The sequence below is a fragment of the Octopus bimaculoides genome, chromosome 13 (assembly GCF_046866305.1).
Source record: "Octopus bimaculoides isolate indiv1 chromosome 13, ASM4686630v1, whole genome shotgun sequence".
Taxonomy (NCBI): domain Eukaryota; kingdom Metazoa; phylum Mollusca; class Cephalopoda; order Octopoda; family Octopodidae; genus Octopus; species Octopus bimaculoides.
Window position 1 is genome coordinate 63225578 of NC_142940.1, and position 19462 is coordinate 63245039.

Here is a 19462-nt window from a genome sequence, read left to right on the forward strand (position 1 = left end):
TAAGTACAATGCCCAAAGTTTTGGGGAGGGGGCCACTCGATTAGATCGACCCCAGTAAACAACTGGTACTTAATTTATCGACACCGAAAGGATGAAAGGCAATGTCGACCTAGATTTCTACTACGGAATATTTTACTGAATCAGTCATTTCAAGTTTTTCATAAGCAAACCAGTAGATGTGGTTCTGAGCACTGATTTTTTCAGAATAAATGTAAAGGCATTTTAGATAGTGTCGATGAAGACCACCCTCGAAGAAAGAGAGGAATCTGTAATGAACTGTGAACTTCGCCGGCGACAGACGTGTCGTGAAGACGACACGTCCTAGAATCCCGAAACGGACCATTGCCATTGCGGAGAGAAAAAGACTGACCACGCAATGAGGGAAGTCCATCTTTACGACCCGGACTGGCATGCACCAGTGAACAGAGCTGGGTTACAGACTGACAACAGAACCGAACGTGTGCGAGGCGCACAGGTGACATCTTCGCCCGCAGCGCTTTGAGGTGTGTTTTTGAGACCTTAATTCCGACTACGAGCTTTTCAGACACAACAACCTTCATGCTGATAAAGTTATCTCAGAAAGAAGATAAGCATCACATAATCTCATTTCAGCCTGAAGCCATGCATTATAACGAACAAATTGCTTTGGAACGGTAAGTAAAAGTATAAGCATATAGAAAAACTATACCCAAAAGAGTATTTCATTACAGGAACCACTCAAGAATGTTTAGTGGAAGAATATAAGAGGAGAAGAAATAGCGATTGCCAAAGAGAATGTTTGAAGGTTTGTTATCAGTTTTGTTTTTCTTTTACTTTTATAGGTTGTTGTTTTGTGGTACTGATGCTTGGCAAAACCACAAAACATAAATATATGTCCTACGGTTTGCGGTTTCAAAGACAGAAATCATACAGAATTTTGTAAAGTGCATATTATATCCAAATATTTCCTCCTACATTCACATAAATACGAACATATATATATATATATATATATATATATATATATATATATATATATATATATATATATATATATATATATATATATATATGTATATGTATGTACGTATATAGGTATGTGTATGTATACATATAGACACACACATACATATGTCTATATATATATATATATATATATATATATATATATATATATATATATATGTATGTATGTATGTATGTATGTATGTACATTTGCATTTTATGTCCACGTGCTTTTGTTTTTGCTTCTGAGCTCTATATTCACATTCACCTCTGGCTTTTTGTATATCTTTATTTCGCTTCTTATACGTTAGCGAAAGTACCCTTGTGTCGTTCTTGTTGACGATGGTGATGAATATAACGATGGTAGTGAGGGCAGTGGTGGTGGTGCTGTCAGTGGTAGCGGTGGTGATGATGATTGTGGCACTGGGGGGGGCTGTTATGATGATGAGGAGGAGGAAGAAGGGTAAGTGAAGAATGGAAATAATAATAGACATTACGACAATGTTATATGAATGCACTATTTGTCTGAGGTATTCAAACGGCCCTACACTCAGATTTTTATACGATCGTGGTGATGGGGGGGGGGGTCTCCATTAAACTACACCATGAATGCGCCATGAGCGAGCTTTTCAGAACATCGAATAATTGGTCATATTTCAACGTTTGTCTCTCCATCTGTTCCATTAGTATTTAGATTTGTTGGAGTAACTGCGGTGAATAACATGCAAATTGCTATATTCTCTTCTACCGCTAATCTGCGCCATCTATCACTTTTCTATCACCGAGTTTTAACCCTTTTGAAGAAGAAACGCAGAAAATATAGGCGCAAATATATGGTTGTGTTGTAAGATGGTTGCTACTCAACTACATGATATCAGGTTCAGTCTCACTGCGTGGCACCTTGGGCAAGTGACTTTTTCGATAGCCTCTGACTGACAAAAGCCTTGTGAATGGATTTGGTAGACGGGAGCTGAAAGAATCCCGTGATATATATATATATATATATATATATATATATATATATGTATAGAAATATATATATATATATATATATATATATATATATATATATATATATATATATATATATATATATAATATGTATGAAGATACAGAAATGTATATGTGTGCGTGTGTATGTATGTAGGTATGTATGTATGTGCGCGTGCGTGTATATCTTTCTGAATATCTACCCCACTACTACGTGGCAACCGGTACTGGTGTGTTTATTTCCCCACAACATAACGCTTCGGCAAAAGAGGCCGATAGCATAAGTCCCAGGTTTAACGAAAAATAATTACTGGGGTCGATTCGTTCGACTAAATATTTCCAAGGCTTGCTCCAGTATGGCTGCAGTCTAATGACTGGAACAAGTAACACAAATAAGGGATAAAGATATGCGTTTAAAAATCGTATTACCGTGAGCTGCAGAAAGCGGTTTAATTATTCGTCCTCGAACAAACTCTGTCCTTATGCTGCAAGAAGCGAAATACCTTCTGTGACATATTTGTATAAAAGACAATTTTTAAGTCTTTGGATTTGGTTTACAAGATTCTTCATGTGAGTTTGTGTATTGAAGCATGTTCTCTGTTGTGCCTGGGGAGAGGAATTCTCTTTTAGTGCTTTTTTAACACACTCACCGGTAAAATTTCCACTCTTTTACTTATCTTATTTTCCTAAAAGTTTCGTTGTTTCTTGCAACCTTTTCAATAGTTGTAAATAAGTGGAAATTTAACCGGTGAGTGCGTTAAATTATAAGGCACTAAAAAAAAAGAGAATTACTCTCCCCAGACACAACACAATTTTAAAAATTCTCCTGAAATTTATTCACGTATTTCATCAAATATCTCTTTACGGTGCAAGAATGAAATACTTTTCGTGACAGATATGAAAACGTAACTACGGAAAATACTGAAAAGCAGCAGAAGCAGGGGGAAAACATCTATTGTTTTTGTGGATAATTAAAGCCATGGCAAGAATGGCGATGAAACTTAATCACATAGTTGAAGGGGGACGAAGCACTTTTGTAATAACATCTTAAATCTTGCATCCTTTGAGTTTAGCCATCCCAACACCCTACTTCCCGTCAATCAAATCTCGGGCCTCTTCACACTTGTCTCCACACCAATTAATCATTTTTCATTTTCTTGTCATTTTTCTCATTCCAATCTTAACAGATTTTTATGGTTGCTACATTCATATCTGTGTGTGTGTGTGTGTGTGTGTGTGTGTGTGTGTGTGTGTGTGTGTGTGTGTGTGTGTATGTGTGTGTGTGTGTGTCTGTGTGTGAGTGCGTGTCAGTGTTCACACGCATGATCGAGTGGTAAGTGCGGATGTGTGTGCGTTTGTGTAGATGCGCTACGTAGGGACAGATGTGGATGGCTGTTTACATATCTGTGTGTGTATACATATATATATATTTATATGTATGAATGTACTTTTAAATGCATGACTATAAGTGTATATATATATATATATAGACACGTGTATGTATCTATATGTATATATGCATGTGTGTGTATACATCTTTCTCTCTCTCTCTCTCTCTCTCTCTCTCTATATATATATATATATATATATATATATATATATATATATATATATATATATATATACACATATATATACATGCATATAGAGTGAGATAGAGAAAGAAGAAAAAAGGCAACATATTGAAACGTATGATATTACAAGCAATTAGAGAGAATTAGGCAAAGTTCCAGTTATGTTACCGGTAGCGGGGGAGGGGTGTTCGGGAGAGGGGTGTTCGGGAGAAGGGGGAGGGGTTGGTGAAGGAGAGAAGAAACAAAATAAACAAGCATAAAGAAAACTAAAAAAAAACTAAGAAAAACAAAAGAAATGTCAAGACTTACAGCTTTTTATAAATATCGAGCAAGTTTGTATATCAAGTGGGAACTTTTCCAGTTTCATCGGACATGTAGCTGTCATAGTTAATCTGGAAAGTAAAGAAGAAAAATTACTCTTTTTACATGTCACATGTGGCGTTAGCATGGTTTTCGCAAGATTAAATCGACAAACTTAAGCGCTACCGCTTATGGATGTTGTTGTTGTTTTTGTTGTTGGTGGTGATGAGGAGAAGGGGGTGGATAGTAAAAATCACGATGATTACAATGGTAATGACGATGCTAATGATGATGATGATGATGATGATGATGATGATGATGACGACGACGACGACGATGACGATGATAACAATGATGATGATGATGATGATGATGATGATGATGAACATAATGATGAATCTGTTGACGATGATGACAACGACGATTATGATGATGTCATGAAATCAGAAAAACAGTAAAACTAAGAAAAGATCGATGCAGATTTAAGGCATGGACATTTAAACAAATATTTAACGACGCGCATAGCTCCAATGTTACCAAGTAAGTGATGCGGGTGGAACGGGGCTCCCGAATCCAAGAGAGGACTGTGCCTTTCTAGCTATGATTAAATTCTCATACGAACTCCTAAATAAATTCGGATACGAAACATCGTAGCTTTCAGTGTGGCTCTAAATTCTACGCAGATAAATCTGTAGGGACCTACTTTGAAAAATGAAAACAACGCACTGCTAACACGGAGTAGATCAGTTTTAACTTATAAATATTTAACATACTTCGTAGAGTATTATGTCAGCAAAACTAAATACGGTGTCCCTCCTAGCAATTAACAAATTGACTGAGAGAATACACGACATGCAGTAACTTTACGTACTGAAAATAGTAGTTAAATCTCATATTAATTGGATCTCATCGTTATATAGAGAAAGGTCGCATTAGAAAAACGGAATTATGGTGAGTGGAACGTTTTTGAAAATAGATCTGATCGGTCAGTGTTGGCCTTGTTCTAAACAACAACAGCTGTGAACACAACAACAACAACTACTGCTGCTGCTGCTACTACTACTACTACTACTACTACTACTACTACTACTACTACTACTACTACTACTACTACGAATAATAATAATAATAATAATAATAATCCTTTTTTACTATAGGTACACAAGACCTGGAATTTGGGGGAGGGGGTCGATTACATCGATCCCAGTACTTAACTGGTACTTAATTTATCGGACCCGAAAGAATGAGAGGCAAAGTCGACCTCGGCAGAATTTGAACTCAGAGCGTAAAGACGGACGAAATGCTGCTAATCATTTTGCTCGGCGTGCTAACGTTTCTATCAGTTCGGCGCCTTGATAATAATAAGAAGAACAACAACAACAACAATGACGACAACAACAACAACAACAACAACAAGACTAATAATAATATTATTATTAATACAAAACCCACAACGTTTAACTCTTTTGACGCATAAATATTATGTTTATAGATATTTTGGAAGTGTATTCAGCAAGTGTGGGCGAGGCGCTGCGATTATTTAGCTACACACTGTGATCTGAAAATGTTGGTTTAAGTACAAAGTCAATAACTGTGAGGGGAAGTTTCAAATCTGAGCGATTCGACTATAACACTTGATTTCTCTTTTACTGTATTGCTGGTCGCTCTACTATTACGTTGATGTTGGTTTTTCTATCGATTTTTAGAAGGTGTTTAAAGGTGAAGAAAACCAATGAAAAGTTGAACGAGACGACCAAAGCCTACAGAAAAACAAATAAAACACAGATTTTTAGAAGGTGTTTAAAGGTGAAGAAAACCAATGAAAAGTTGAACGAGACGACCAAAGCCTACAGAAACCCAAATAAAACACGTTACGTTATTTAGCTGGTCATTATGTTCCCTTGGGCACCTCAACCGTCCTGAATGCACCAAGCATTTATAGACGTGCAAGGCTAATATAAGTGTGTGCTTGGGTATGTGATTGCATGCATTTACGTGGACATATATGTGTGTGTGTGTTGGTAATTGTTGTTTGTGTGTTTGTGTGATGAGCTTTCAACTGAACAGCCATTCAGTTCTCATTAACCTAATTGGCTTAATTGTTAAGCGACTCCATAATGCGATGTAGTTTCCATCCGTGAGCCATTGGAACAGTGAATAACTGGAGAGCATTTCTTTATGCTAAACGACAGGAGCGAAATAATGTCGGTGGACACAAGTTCGAGACGGCTGGACTTTGTTATGGCTATTAACTCCGTATAAAACTTACAATTAAATGATATTCCTGAATACTGTCCTGATGTCATATGGGCCGCATATCTTTTGTATCTTAACAACAAACAAGATGAGGACAAAATATCCATCAAATATAAATAAAGTAAATAATTTACATAATTCCTCATCTCTTAAATATACAACTGGAAGAAAAATATCATTTAATTGTAAGTTAGACCTTTTCCCTCTGTCTTCGGCTTTGATTGTCGGACTAGTTTTTGACAGCAACATCAACCCCAGCAACACAACTGGTACTTATTTTACAAAACCACTATAGGATGTAAAGTAAAGTCGACCTGTACTGATATTGGTTTGAAATTTTGGCACAAGGCCAGTAATTTCTGGGGAGGAGTAAGTCGTTCCCATTGACCCAGGGACTCAACTTTAACCTTTTTGACCCTGAAAGGATTAAAGGCAAAGTCGACCACGGCAGAATTTATACTCGGAACATAAAGACGGACGAAATGGCGCTAAATATTTTATCCGGCGTTCTAACAATTCTGCCAGCTCGCTGACTTAACCAGTGAGATTAATATTTATTTCTTTATTGCCCTCAAGGGGTTAAACATAGAGGGGACAAATAAGGACAGATAAAGGGATTAAGTCGATTACATCGACCCCAGTGCGTACCTGATACTTAATTTATCGGCCCCGAAATACCGCTAAGCATTTCGCCCGGCGTGCTAACGATTCTGCCAGCTCACCGCCTGAACCAGTGGGATTAATATTATCATCGCAAAATATCAGTCAAATTCAGAAGAGATTAACAGTTTAGTCTGTATCTTGTATTTTCCATTAAATATATTAAGATGTCTTCTGCTTTTTTCTTTATTTTATATAATTCCAAGTTGACAAGTAAGTGATGATGTTATAGAAATGAATCGCGTACGAAAGGGAATACGAAATGAAGTGTCCTAAAGGTAGAAATGTGTTGACTAAAATACTGATGTGACTTATGCATATGAATGAGAGAAGACAGACGGAATTATGACTTTGTACTGATTATTAAAATATCTATAATTCGCATATCTGTGTGTGATTATGTGTGTATGTGTGACGTATGTGTGCGTGTGTGAGAGTGTCTACACCATTTGACCAATCTCAGAGAAATAAGTAGCCCATCTGTTTATATATACAACCAATTAATTATCTACATTACACACACACACACACACACACACACACACACACACATATTTATGTATATATATATGTATGTATATATGTATATGTGTGTGTGTTTCCATCTGTGCGTACATATATATATATGCATGTATGTATGTATGCTTGTATATATCTGCAGACAATATTACCATCCAGTGAAGTGAACACGGAATTAGCCGTCGAAGGAATCTACAGCGTGAGTGACAACTAGTAGTCATAAACGTTTAGTACTAATCGATTCGGTTAGCCGTAACCGGGAACATAATTCAGAGCTATAATGCCTGGATAATATATCTATCTAAAAGTAAACACACACACACACACCCACATACACATATACATATATGAATGCGAAAGAGAGAGAGAGAAAGAGAGAGAGAGAGAGAGAGAGAGAGTGAAAGAGAGAGATTATATTTGAATCTAAGAACCAGTTTCCTAATTATTTAAAAGTATATATTTTTCTGAAATAAAATCATTTGTTGTCTAGAGATTAAAAAAAAAGTGTTTATAATCCTCCATCTCCAATATTTCATAATCAATAGTTGAAGTAGGATTTTTGTGAAGTGGTTTGTAACCATTCCTTTTAATAACGCTGCTATTGTTTTTAATCATGCGACTTTTAATTTGTATTATAAATTCTGGATTACGGCGGCTAAAGACATATTGGTTCCACAAGGTCTTGACATCAAATTTACTTCGAAGATCTAATATAAAATTTCAGTTTAAGCGCCTTAAAAGAACATCCTTTTTGTGATTTTGTACTTGCAGAATAACTAATATTGCTTAATGAGCGACTGTTATCGTAACGGTGTGTAGCTAGACTGGCTTTAACAAGATTTTCTATAATATCAAGATGCCTTGGTAATGTTATAATGTTCAGTGGTATTTGGGTGAAGACACGTGGCTTATTGGTTAGGGTATTCGGCTCATGATCGTAAGGACGTGAGTTCAATTACCGGCGTGTCCTTGTGCATGATATTTTATTTCATGTTTCTCTCGGCCACTCAACTGGCAAAAATGTGTTGCTCCTTTATTTCAAAGAGCCAGCCTTGTCACACTCTGTGTCACACTGAATCTCCTTGAGAACGAAGTTAATGGTACAAGTGTCTGTCCAGGGTTCAGCCACTTGAACGCTAATTTCACGAGCTGGCTGTTCCGTTGATTGGATCCAATGGAACCCTCATCGATTCCTGGCAACACGTTTTGTCTTTGACCAATACACCTTATTTCATGTTGCTCCTGTCCACGCAGCTGGCAAAAATGAGTAACACCTGTATTCCAAAACTCCAGCCATGTCACACTCTCTGTCAAGCTGAATATCTATGAGAGCTACGTTAAGTGTACATGTGTCTGTGGTGTACTCAACCACTTGCACGTTAAATCTATCAGCAGGCTGTTCCATTAATCAGATCAATTGGAACCCTCGTCTTCGTAACCTACATTTGCAGAAAATAATCGGGCATGGTTTGATGGAGATTTAGTCTCTATTTCTTGCGAGCCATGTGACCACGTGGAAGCAGTTTCGCTGGTTTATAAAACTAGCTATTTTCCCCGGTTCTGTCCTTCTTTCGAGATTGTAACAGAAATGTATATTAACTAAGGGAATGTAGTGGTTTAACTTGAAGGACAAAAACATCATTTATTTCTCGAAAGCTGACAGGTAATAATTCCATTTTGATAGCGTCATCCTGTTTAAAATCGATCGATTTAAAAGTGATAAATTACACGATCATATTACTTAAAGAATGCACTAATATAATAAATTTTAATGAAAAAGATGTTTTTACACAATATTTTAATAAAAGTCAAAGATTGGTAAAGAAAATTAAGAGGAGGTAACAAGGAGAGAAATGGAATAGAATATGACAAAGAAGACAAGAACAAAAATGATCATTTCTCAAAATTTGAAATTATAATTAAATGACGAAAAACAATAAATATACGTCAGGAAAGGATAATTTTTAATTGCGTTGTATTGCAGTTTCTTTCGAAGAAAATAAATTCTTACAGAGGACGTCTTTTTACCTTAGATATACACATACATGCATATATACATATACATATGCACATATACATACAAAGGTGCACGCGCTTATATACATACACACAATATATTCATATATTCATACTTGTATACATGCATATATATATATATATATATATATATATATATATATATAGAGAGAGAGAGAGAGAGAGAGAGAGAAAGAGAGAGAGAGAGAGAGAGAGACAGACAGACAGACAGACAGACAGACAGATAGATAGATAGATAGATAGATAGATAGATAGATAGATATTATTGATTAAATATTATGAATACACCACCGAAAAAATCTTTTAGGTTTATATGAGATATGATTGCTTTGTTTTTGCGATATTCTGTATTTGCTGTTCTTACCTTACTCTGTATTGAACAGTGCCATCAGCATGAAGATGCATCATACGGTTTGGTACAGTGATATTGTGGAAGTTTGCTTCCTTTTCATTGGCAAAATATAAATCCGGTACCCAGATTCTATCCATAAACTTTGTATCCAGTTCCAGATTTTCATCTGTACCCGTGGAAAATTTTAACCTGGGATCATTCCATTTTTGTGTAATGATAAAATTCATTGAGAAGTCCTAAAAGGAAGAAATAATAAATAAATATTACTGGTCGGTTTAGGTTTCAAAACCTTGCTATTATTTAATACAGATTTGGGAGAGTTTAGATCAGTGGTTCCCAACCAGTTTTTACTTATGGGCCCCTTTTATCCAGTTTTACTCGGTTGGACACTCATAGCCTATCGGTGTGTAAAAATATCACATATTTTTATAATTAAATATTAGAAAATGTATAAAAATATTGTTAAAATATTTTTTTGTGTACTGTAGAATTATTACCAGTTTATTGCACAAAAAATTTAATAGCAAAATCTTATGTGGACCCCAAGGGCAACACAGACCCCGGTTGTGAATCACTGTTTCAAACAAACAGTTGAGGATTTGTTATATTGTAGTAGTGTTTTTCCTTGTTCAATTTTTGGTTTCCCTTTTAATAAAGTGTGAGAATTTTTCAAAATTTTTAGATTATTTTCATGTAACCGGATTTGATAGAATAAATACGAGCCATATGATAGATCAAATCTTATCGTCTGTGCCATAAAACGTAAATTCCTAATCTTGTATTTAAATAAGAGATGAATTAGAATTTGTTAATAGTTCAGCAATATCAATTTTCAGGCGGAGAAATAACCTAGCAAACATTTCTACCCATTTACTTCATGTGTTCAAATCTTGTTGAAATCAATGTTACGTCTCAGCCTCCCGAAAGCAAGAGAATAATTGCTAACAAATTACTGGTCTGTTCTTGTCTCCATCGTTTCTGGCAAAGTTTAAAATAAAATTATATATCAAAAAGTGATCAGCAGGTACTGGAATCAGTAAATTGATGGGCAAAATACTTCGCCTTGTTTGTTTTAAATTTTTTCATCTCCTGGTCTCTATTTCCATCGGTAAAAAGTAATCAGACACAGAAACTCAATTATTCGACGACCCTATTTCTCCAAATCATTATTGCTAGCAGGCAACGAAAGAATGTCTACGCAGCCGCTCGGGCTGATAGAAGTATTTCAAATCACACTGAAGGGTAAAAAAAAACAAAAACAAAAAAAAAACATGAATGAGATATTGGATGATGTAAAAGAAAGACCGTTGTGAGTGACGTCTAGGAAGTAAACTTCCTGCGCGCCGTCTCAATTTATACAAACAAATATAAACCATACACTTTAAGCTAGTATCAAACCCATTTTAATATTTGCCACCATTCTATAACCTTTAACAACCTAGTTAGCAACATAAGTAAAATACTCTCCGGCTGCCCTCAGATATACAAACCTTTAATAATAGCGTATTCTGGAACAAAATTACGCACATTCTAAACCCTGACTTATCTCCAACAAATGTCGGACCCCGAGACGCCATGTGGTACACACATTCATTTTTGTTAAACAGCATTAAATATTCTCTAGCCAGGCTACATAAAATTTATCAATTCACTGTCGCCACATGAAATTCTTTAATCAGAACTACTCATAAAAAGTCAGCTGCCTGTACTCCTAATATGAAAAATATTATTATGCGCATGCCAAATATCTGCTTGCGGCAATGTGCATGCGCAGAAATGTCAATGAATTTTCGCTCTAGATTCGCGTAGTATTGAAGCCATTTCTACCAAACGTAACATTAGAAAATACATAGGAATGGCATGGCGTTGATTCAATGACATTACTTCATTAGTATTTCGTTATTCAGATACGCTGAAAAGAACATGACTTGGTCAAACTGTATATAGCGCTTAGCACCGGTATTAACGTTGAATGGAAGTTACCAGATGACAAACAGATGCAAAATTTGCACCGGTGAAAATTGAGGTTTGTTTTCAGAATGAGGCTATGCTTATCATGTTCTAATGTGACGAGGATTATGCCACCGAATACACTTCTTTGTTTGTATTCCGAGTATTTTTATGTAAATTCTTTTATATAACAGTAATTTCTCGGACAGTAAAACGCTATATTTCAGAGCCATATTGAATAACAAATTCAATGAACAAGAACTGAAGTTTCAAATTTTGGATCCTTATAACATTGACAATTAAACAATGTACTTAAAAAAGTAGCTGAGCGCCATGCTGGAAGGCTTCTTTTCAAAATGCTATGGACGTTTAAGATACGTAAATGTCTCCAGAAAGATTAAGGATGCAGCATCTTTCAGAACCGTACCCAAGATTTAACTATCAATATTATCTCCCCCATGAACATTATTACCTTTCAGAAAAAAATTGCTTCCATATGAAAAATTCTAAATAATCAGATAATACAATTATTTTCTGTGTAAGAATTACTAACCTGAATGAAGTCAAACATATTATATAAACAGTGACTTTTATAAATTAGAAAATCGACCATAGTTACAGATAGACAAGCATTGAAACAAAAACAAAAATGGAGCTCAGAAATTAAAATTAGACAATAAATTAATTTGTCTTCCCAGTCTCACATATAAAAAATTCAAGGAGACTGTTGACATAAATCCCCGACGTAGATCAGTATATCCAAGTAAATTAGAAATATAAGACTAATCAGCAAAACATTTTCAGCAAAATTGAAAAATAAAATTAGGAAGAAACGCGGCAATAATAATGGAATGAGATAAGCACTGTAATAAGCTGGTTTGAAAATATTAATAACAAATGTGTTTCTAGGTTCATCCAGTTTCATGATGCAGATCTTTATCCTTCGACAATACAGTTCTATATTTAAAAGATGGGGAATTATGTACATTATTTACATTATTTAGATTATTTGCATCTGACGGATATTCGTCCTCATCTTGTTTGTTGTTAACACAACGTTTCGGCTGATATGTATATATATATATTTAGAGTGAGAGCGGTAGAGAGGAAGGACAAAGTGAGTGAGTACGTGTAGTTGACATGTATGTGTATGAGTGTGCGTGCATATATATATATATATATATATATATATATATAACTGTGACCATGCTTTGATGTATGTATTGGTGTCTTTCCTTTCGGCAAAGCAAAGCCTGTCTCTGTCTCTAAACATCAATCGAAATTCCTTTATCGAATTTCAAAGTCTAACTTTCTAAAGTTTCAAAGTTTTAAAATGTCTGGAATGTGTTTTACTCTTACCAGTTAGTGTTCAGTTTATATAGTCCATAGACGAGTAGAGGGATAGTAAAATGAAAGGAAATGTCCATCACTCGCCTGGTTATCGAGCACATGACCTGAAGATCATTTGCCGAATGCCCTGACCACTAAGCTGCGCTTTCTACTACTGGGCCAAGGCCTGAAATTTTGGAGCAGGGTGCGAGTGGACTGGTAATTATTTTATCGGCCCCGGAATAATGAAACGCAAAGTATCGACCACGGCAATATTGGAACTTAGAATGTAAAGCCGGAATAAATACTGCTAAGCTTTTCGTCCGGCTTGCCAACGATTTTATATGTTGGCAGAATCGTTAGCACGCTGGTCGCAATGCTTAGCGGTATTTCACGCACAGGAACACGCAGGAACACACACATACACAGGCACACACACACACACACACACAGGTGCACCACACAAAGGTACACACACATACACAGGCACACACACACAGAGGCACACACGCACACATGTACACACACAGGCACACACGCACACATATATATGTGCATGAGTGGGTATGTGGTATGTAGCTTGCTTACCAAACACATGGTTCCGGGTTCAGTCATGGGATTAAATAGATAAGACCTAACGATAAAAAAAAGACACTGGTATGTTTGTTAGGGTTTGTGGAGTAAAAGAGTCCTACCATAAATATTTCTAGCGGATTATGTGAGAATCTACGTGAAACTAAGGACTCGCGTAGAGAATCCTTAGTTTCAACGGGATCATGTGTAACCAGCATCGACTTAGCCCTCCCTTAATGTTCTTCATCGACAGCATCCTACTTCTAAAAATATATAAATAACAAATAATGATGATTTTTAGCAAATCTTAACTACCAGCAGAAAAGGATTTAAATTTAATGATCTTTTTCTTCTTATGCTTAAGAGAAAAGTAAATAAAAGCGAATCGAATTTTTCTTTTGTCATGTTGACTAGTTTTTATGATAGATTGCGTTAAAGATTCTCGTGAATTCCTTTAAACAAATAAAAATCCCCCAACGAATGTTTCTGCTTCTAAACGAGACAAAGAACAAAAAATAAACTGGATTTTAGTGATGTTGGCATGTTTACGAAAGAAAAACGAAATGATGATGATGATGACGATGATGATGATGATAAAGCGTGGAATGAAAAATGAGAGAGAAAGAAACAGAGAAATGCTCTGTATCTGATTTTTATAATTTTCTGTAATTTATAATTTGGGCTGATATGCATACATGCATAAATGTATACATGCATACATACATACATACATACATACATACATACATACATATGTATATATGTGCATGGGTATATGCATGCGTATATATGTAGCTATGTATTCATATATATATATATGTACATATGTATGCGCATGTGTGTCTGTGTTTGTGTGCGTGTGCGCGCGTTTTCCGTTCGAAATTTGTAAAACAAATATTCGTGATGATCATCATAGGACAATCACCCAAAACTCTATCAGAAAACTATTCTCTCGATAAAGAATCTCTCGATAAAGATTCCTTCAAATATTTCCAATTCAAAGATTATATTATATCCGCTCAAAATCCCAAATCCAAACTTATATTCTACAACTTAAAATTGATATTGGACTGGACACGATTTAACCATCCTAAATACACCATTTTGTTAATTCCAACGAGTGGCATTTTCGTTAGTCGTATTTTAAAATGATTTTTGTTTCTTTACTATTTTGCTTTTTTTAATAAATATATTTTCTAAATATTCCAGTTTTATGTCATTGATTTTTTTTATATGTTTTTTCTTCACGTTTTGTTGTTTCTTCTTTTTGTGGAATATTTAAATTCGATTGCAGTTTCTAATTTTTGCTTATGTTCACTTTTTAATTTGAATTTTTTATATTTAAGAAATAAAAGCTGTTTTGGAAATATTCTCATGGCTAAGAATCACTGAAAATCTTTGGTATTTGAATTTTAGAAAAACGAAAACAATTTTTATTTTCAATCAAAAAATTATGAACATATATAAACCAAGATAACAGATATTATTTTTATTATTATTATTATTCGAATAATCCGCACTTTCACGAGGATCCTCCTCTGTCTACTTTTCTGCCTCCTCACCCTCCTCCTCCTCCTCCTCATCATCATCATTATCATCATCATCATCATCGTTATCATCGCCGTCATTGTCATTACTAAAATTATCATAAACTCCATCCTCGCCATTACTAATAACGTTTACCATTCAGGTTTCGCAAAGACCAACCACGGATCGTTTCCATGATACTAGAGCCGCATTTTTAAACACAAACACGCACACACACACGCGCGCACGCACGCACGCAAACACCGATACACATACATAAGTGTACGCACATACACGAATGGATGTATGGATGAATGGATGGATGGACAAACAGACAAACAGACAGACAGACAGAGGGACAGACAAACCAGACAGATAGATATAGAGATAGATAGATAGACAGACAGACAGACAGGTAGATAGATAGACGAAGATATAGACAGACAGACAGACAGATAAATAGATAGAATATATGTAAAACTAATTTTCTACTTTCTATATGTAAGCGTTCTGCGCCATCTTTTTCTCTAACTCTAGAGCTACACACAATTTTAAACTCTTACACACACACACACACACACACACACACACACACACACATACACACACCCACATAAACACACACACACATACAAACACTACAAATTGTCACGAGCAATTATCAATTTATATCATCATCTGGTATTTGTCAAAATCGAGTACGAAAATTAAATACGATATATAACTTGGCAATAATTTCCGTAGTAAAATTTTTATAAAATTATTAAAACTATAAAACGATTTTAATCTGCCTCGAAAAATCTAAAATAATCCATTAGGTAAAGGTAGATAGCAGAAAACACTCTGTCTTTGCAACATTCCCCACCAACCGTACCTTCATATATTTCATAGCAGGCTAAATAAATGGTTTTTAACTTTTAATATAATTATTACGATATATGTTTTTAAAAATTATATAAAATATGATTATGGGAAAAGATTTTTATCGCACAAGAAAGAGTAACAAGAAATTGAAACGTATTAGCTCCGCAAGCTCAATAGAAATATGAACTATAATAAATCATGATAATATATTTACAAGTTACCCCATTCCATCGTCTGTTCCGTGATAAAGAAGCATTAATACCTTTTGTGGAAATCCTTAATAAAAAATTGATATATATATTTTTGAAAACTATATTTTGAAATACTTTTTTCAAATATCTTTAATGCAGAAGTATCATATAAACATGAAGCAAACAGAATGGGCACGATGTGTGTGTGTGTATTATGTATGTCTACGTAGGGAGACACAGGTACGTGCGCACAGTGCGAATTAGAAGAAGAGAAGTGTGTGTGTGTGTGCGTGTGTGTGTATAGCAGTGTAAAAATCAAAACAACCCCCGCCCTTTAGTCTGATGATAGATGAGAACACAGTGTGTTGGTGGGGGTCGCTGCTGGGTGGGGATAGAAGCCAATTGTCTGCAGTAATGAAATTATGTCGCGAACAAGCGAAAGACAGTCAGTAGCAGGATTTTGAGTTTAAGCTGTTCACCGAAGGTCGAAGACTTTGCGCTCATTTGTCACCATTCAGGAGCTTGTGAGTTCCGTATGGGAATCAACCAAGAATAAAGCGGCTGTCTTATCGAATGTCTTCACACGCTGTAGCTAATAAAAGTACTCATTAGGGGGCGGGGGGGCACTGAGAGTGAGGGCAGCAGCAGAATAAATTAACGACGTAAAAGCCCCAGCAACTGTCGCTGCGGTTTAAAACTGGTTCAGACAGTCCAAGGAAGGTGACACCAAACTCGAAAACAAACCAAAACCACGTAGATTTTCTGTTGTGGAAGATGAAGCGTTGCTTGAAATTGTAGAACAACAAACAGCCAAGTGCATGCATGCATACGTTGTCGGTAGAACCTGGTCCTTGCAATAAACAAAGCTTAAACCTAAATTTTCATGGGCCCATAAAATACTATTGTAGATCCCCAATTTTACTTGCGTCAAAAGACTCCCGGGCCCCATGTGGACCCCGCTTGAGAGCCACATGTCTAAAGATCGAATTGTGAGCTAATTTTCATTGGCTTTTCTGTATTTTTTGCAAGGGAGAGAAGCATTGCCGGATATATTCTGCACACTTTTTAGTCATAAAAATATTTTATTCATAAAATAATAACAAATATATTTTTGGCGTCTATTTTGAATAATTTCATTTTTTCCTTTTATCATTTATGCTGCCAATAATTATAAAGAGTTGTCTTTTTTTTTTTCTTGAAAATTTCGTTCCTCATCGATGTTGTGTGAGCAAGGGGACTGAACTCATAAAAATACATATAACTATATAAAACTAGATAAAAATACTTGAATAAAATGATAAATTTTCTACTTTTTTTCTTCTCGGTGAATGAAAAGAATAACAGCTTTTGAAAAGATTTTGCTTCTCTAAACGCTTCAAAATCGATAAGTTCTTGGCTCAGTTTCAATCACAGAAAGTTAGAATTACCTACAGATTTCAGATTCCTTTATGAATCCCCACAATATATTTATGTATGTATGCATGCATGTATGTATATACGTGTCTGTTCTTGTAAGCATAAGTGTCAATTTCAAATGTACCACTGTATATATATACATATATATATATATATATATATATATATATATATATATATATATATATATATACATATATATATATATATATATATATATATATATATATATATATATATATATATATATATATATATAAATATATATATATATCTGTGTTTATGTATATATATGTATATATATATGCATGCATCTATGTATGTGTGTGTATATATATATATATATATATATATATATATATATATATATATATATATATATATATATATATATATATATATATATATATATATATATATAATTAAGGGATCAGCAAATATTTGCTTCACCAAATACCGAAGTTCAGAAATAGCAGCTAAAAAAGCTGAGAATCCCACAGATAGCATCACTTGTAACTCACAAAGGCAAAAACAAGAAGAAAAAACAATGAAAAACTAACCAATTCCGACGTTTAACAGTAGACGCGTTTCGGGATTATGATTGATAAATCATAGCTGCAATTTCTGAACTTCGGTATTTGGTGAAGCAAATATTTGCTGATCCCTTAATTATATTTATAAATATATATGAGCTTTTAAATAAGTTCTCCACCAATAATGGTGCTTTCATACCGATGGGCTTGGTAAAAATTATTAATTGTTAATTGATTTATTAATTAATAAATTGATAATCCTTTACCCTTTTAATTTGTAAAAAAAAAAAATATATATATATATATATATATATATGTATGTATGTATGTATATAAATGCAGTATTTTACTTTCATGCAAGATGGAGACGAACATCAATGTCCCATGAAACAGCTTTAGGTGTTTTCGCTCAATAAACACTCAAAACGCCCGGTCTGGGAATCGAAACTGCAATCCTACGAACGCGGGACCGCTGCCCTTCCGCTCAGCTCGAAGGAAGATGAATAAAAAGCAAATAAATAACAAGGATGTCCAGGCATTGATACCTGGACATCCTTGTTACTTATTTGCTTTATCTCTCTCTCTCCCCCTCCATCTCTCTCTCTCCGCCTCCCTCTCACTCTCTCTCTCTCTCACTATATATATATATATATATATATACACACACACACACACACACGAACATAAACATATACGTACACAATTTTATTGATCTCTCTTGCCTTTGCTCTCTTGTTTCGATTAAATGTTTGTTCTGAGTTTTGGGGTCTTGGAGTAAGACATTCAGTGAATGAAGCCACTTGAGAATTCGTCGATTCTTCCACATTTTATGATATCCGGAGCAAATGAGACGAAATTATTTGTTTTCCAACAAACACTTGAAAATATCTAATCTAACTTATATGGCATCCTCTTCTTTCTATCACCGATGACTGGCACACATGGCTTCGGTCTTCAACTAAATGAGTTAATGCATTTACTTTTGAGCGTGTTGAATTAAAATCCATTTATGGTTGAGTTTTTATTTCTTTATTTTTTTTCTAATCAATAAAAAATACGATTAAAGTCATATCTTGGAACGAATAAATAGTCCGAATCGCATTTATAATTTGTGATTTGCACTGAAACAAAATATTAACAATTCTCTTATTCCATTTTGTCGGTGGCGTAGAGTTAGAACCATTTACGATTTAGATTTGGCTTAATGAACTGTGACCCACCACGAGTATTCTTCTCTTTTTCTTTTTTTCTTTTTTTTTTTTTGGCTGCGTTCGAAACCGATAACTAATTTCCATTAGATAAAAAATACCATTTTGTATTTAGATTCGTTCCGTATTTTTTTAAGTTGAACCTTCACCTGTTCAACATCGACATTCCGTTTCTTGTCTTTCTTTTTTCTATATAAAA

General features: G+C 34.7%; 1 protein-coding gene across 8 annotated transcripts in view; it reads right to left on the minus strand.

The window, feature by feature from the left end:
• LOC106884332 (glycine receptor subunit alpha-2) overlaps nucleotides 1–19462 on the minus strand; it is a 205469-nt gene that overhangs the window by 22949 nt on the left and 163058 nt on the right. For all 8 annotated transcript variants that reach the window (XM_052972553.2, XM_089361978.1, XM_052972552.2 and 5 more), the window contains 2 exons: nucleotides 9685–9908; nucleotides 3858–3940 (listed from right to left, as the gene is read on the minus strand). In XM_052972553.2, coding sequence (XP_052828513.1) covers nucleotides 3858–3940; nucleotides 9685–9908 — 307 coding nt within the window. The remainder of the gene's footprint in view (nucleotides 1–3857; nucleotides 3941–9684; nucleotides 9909–19462) is intronic.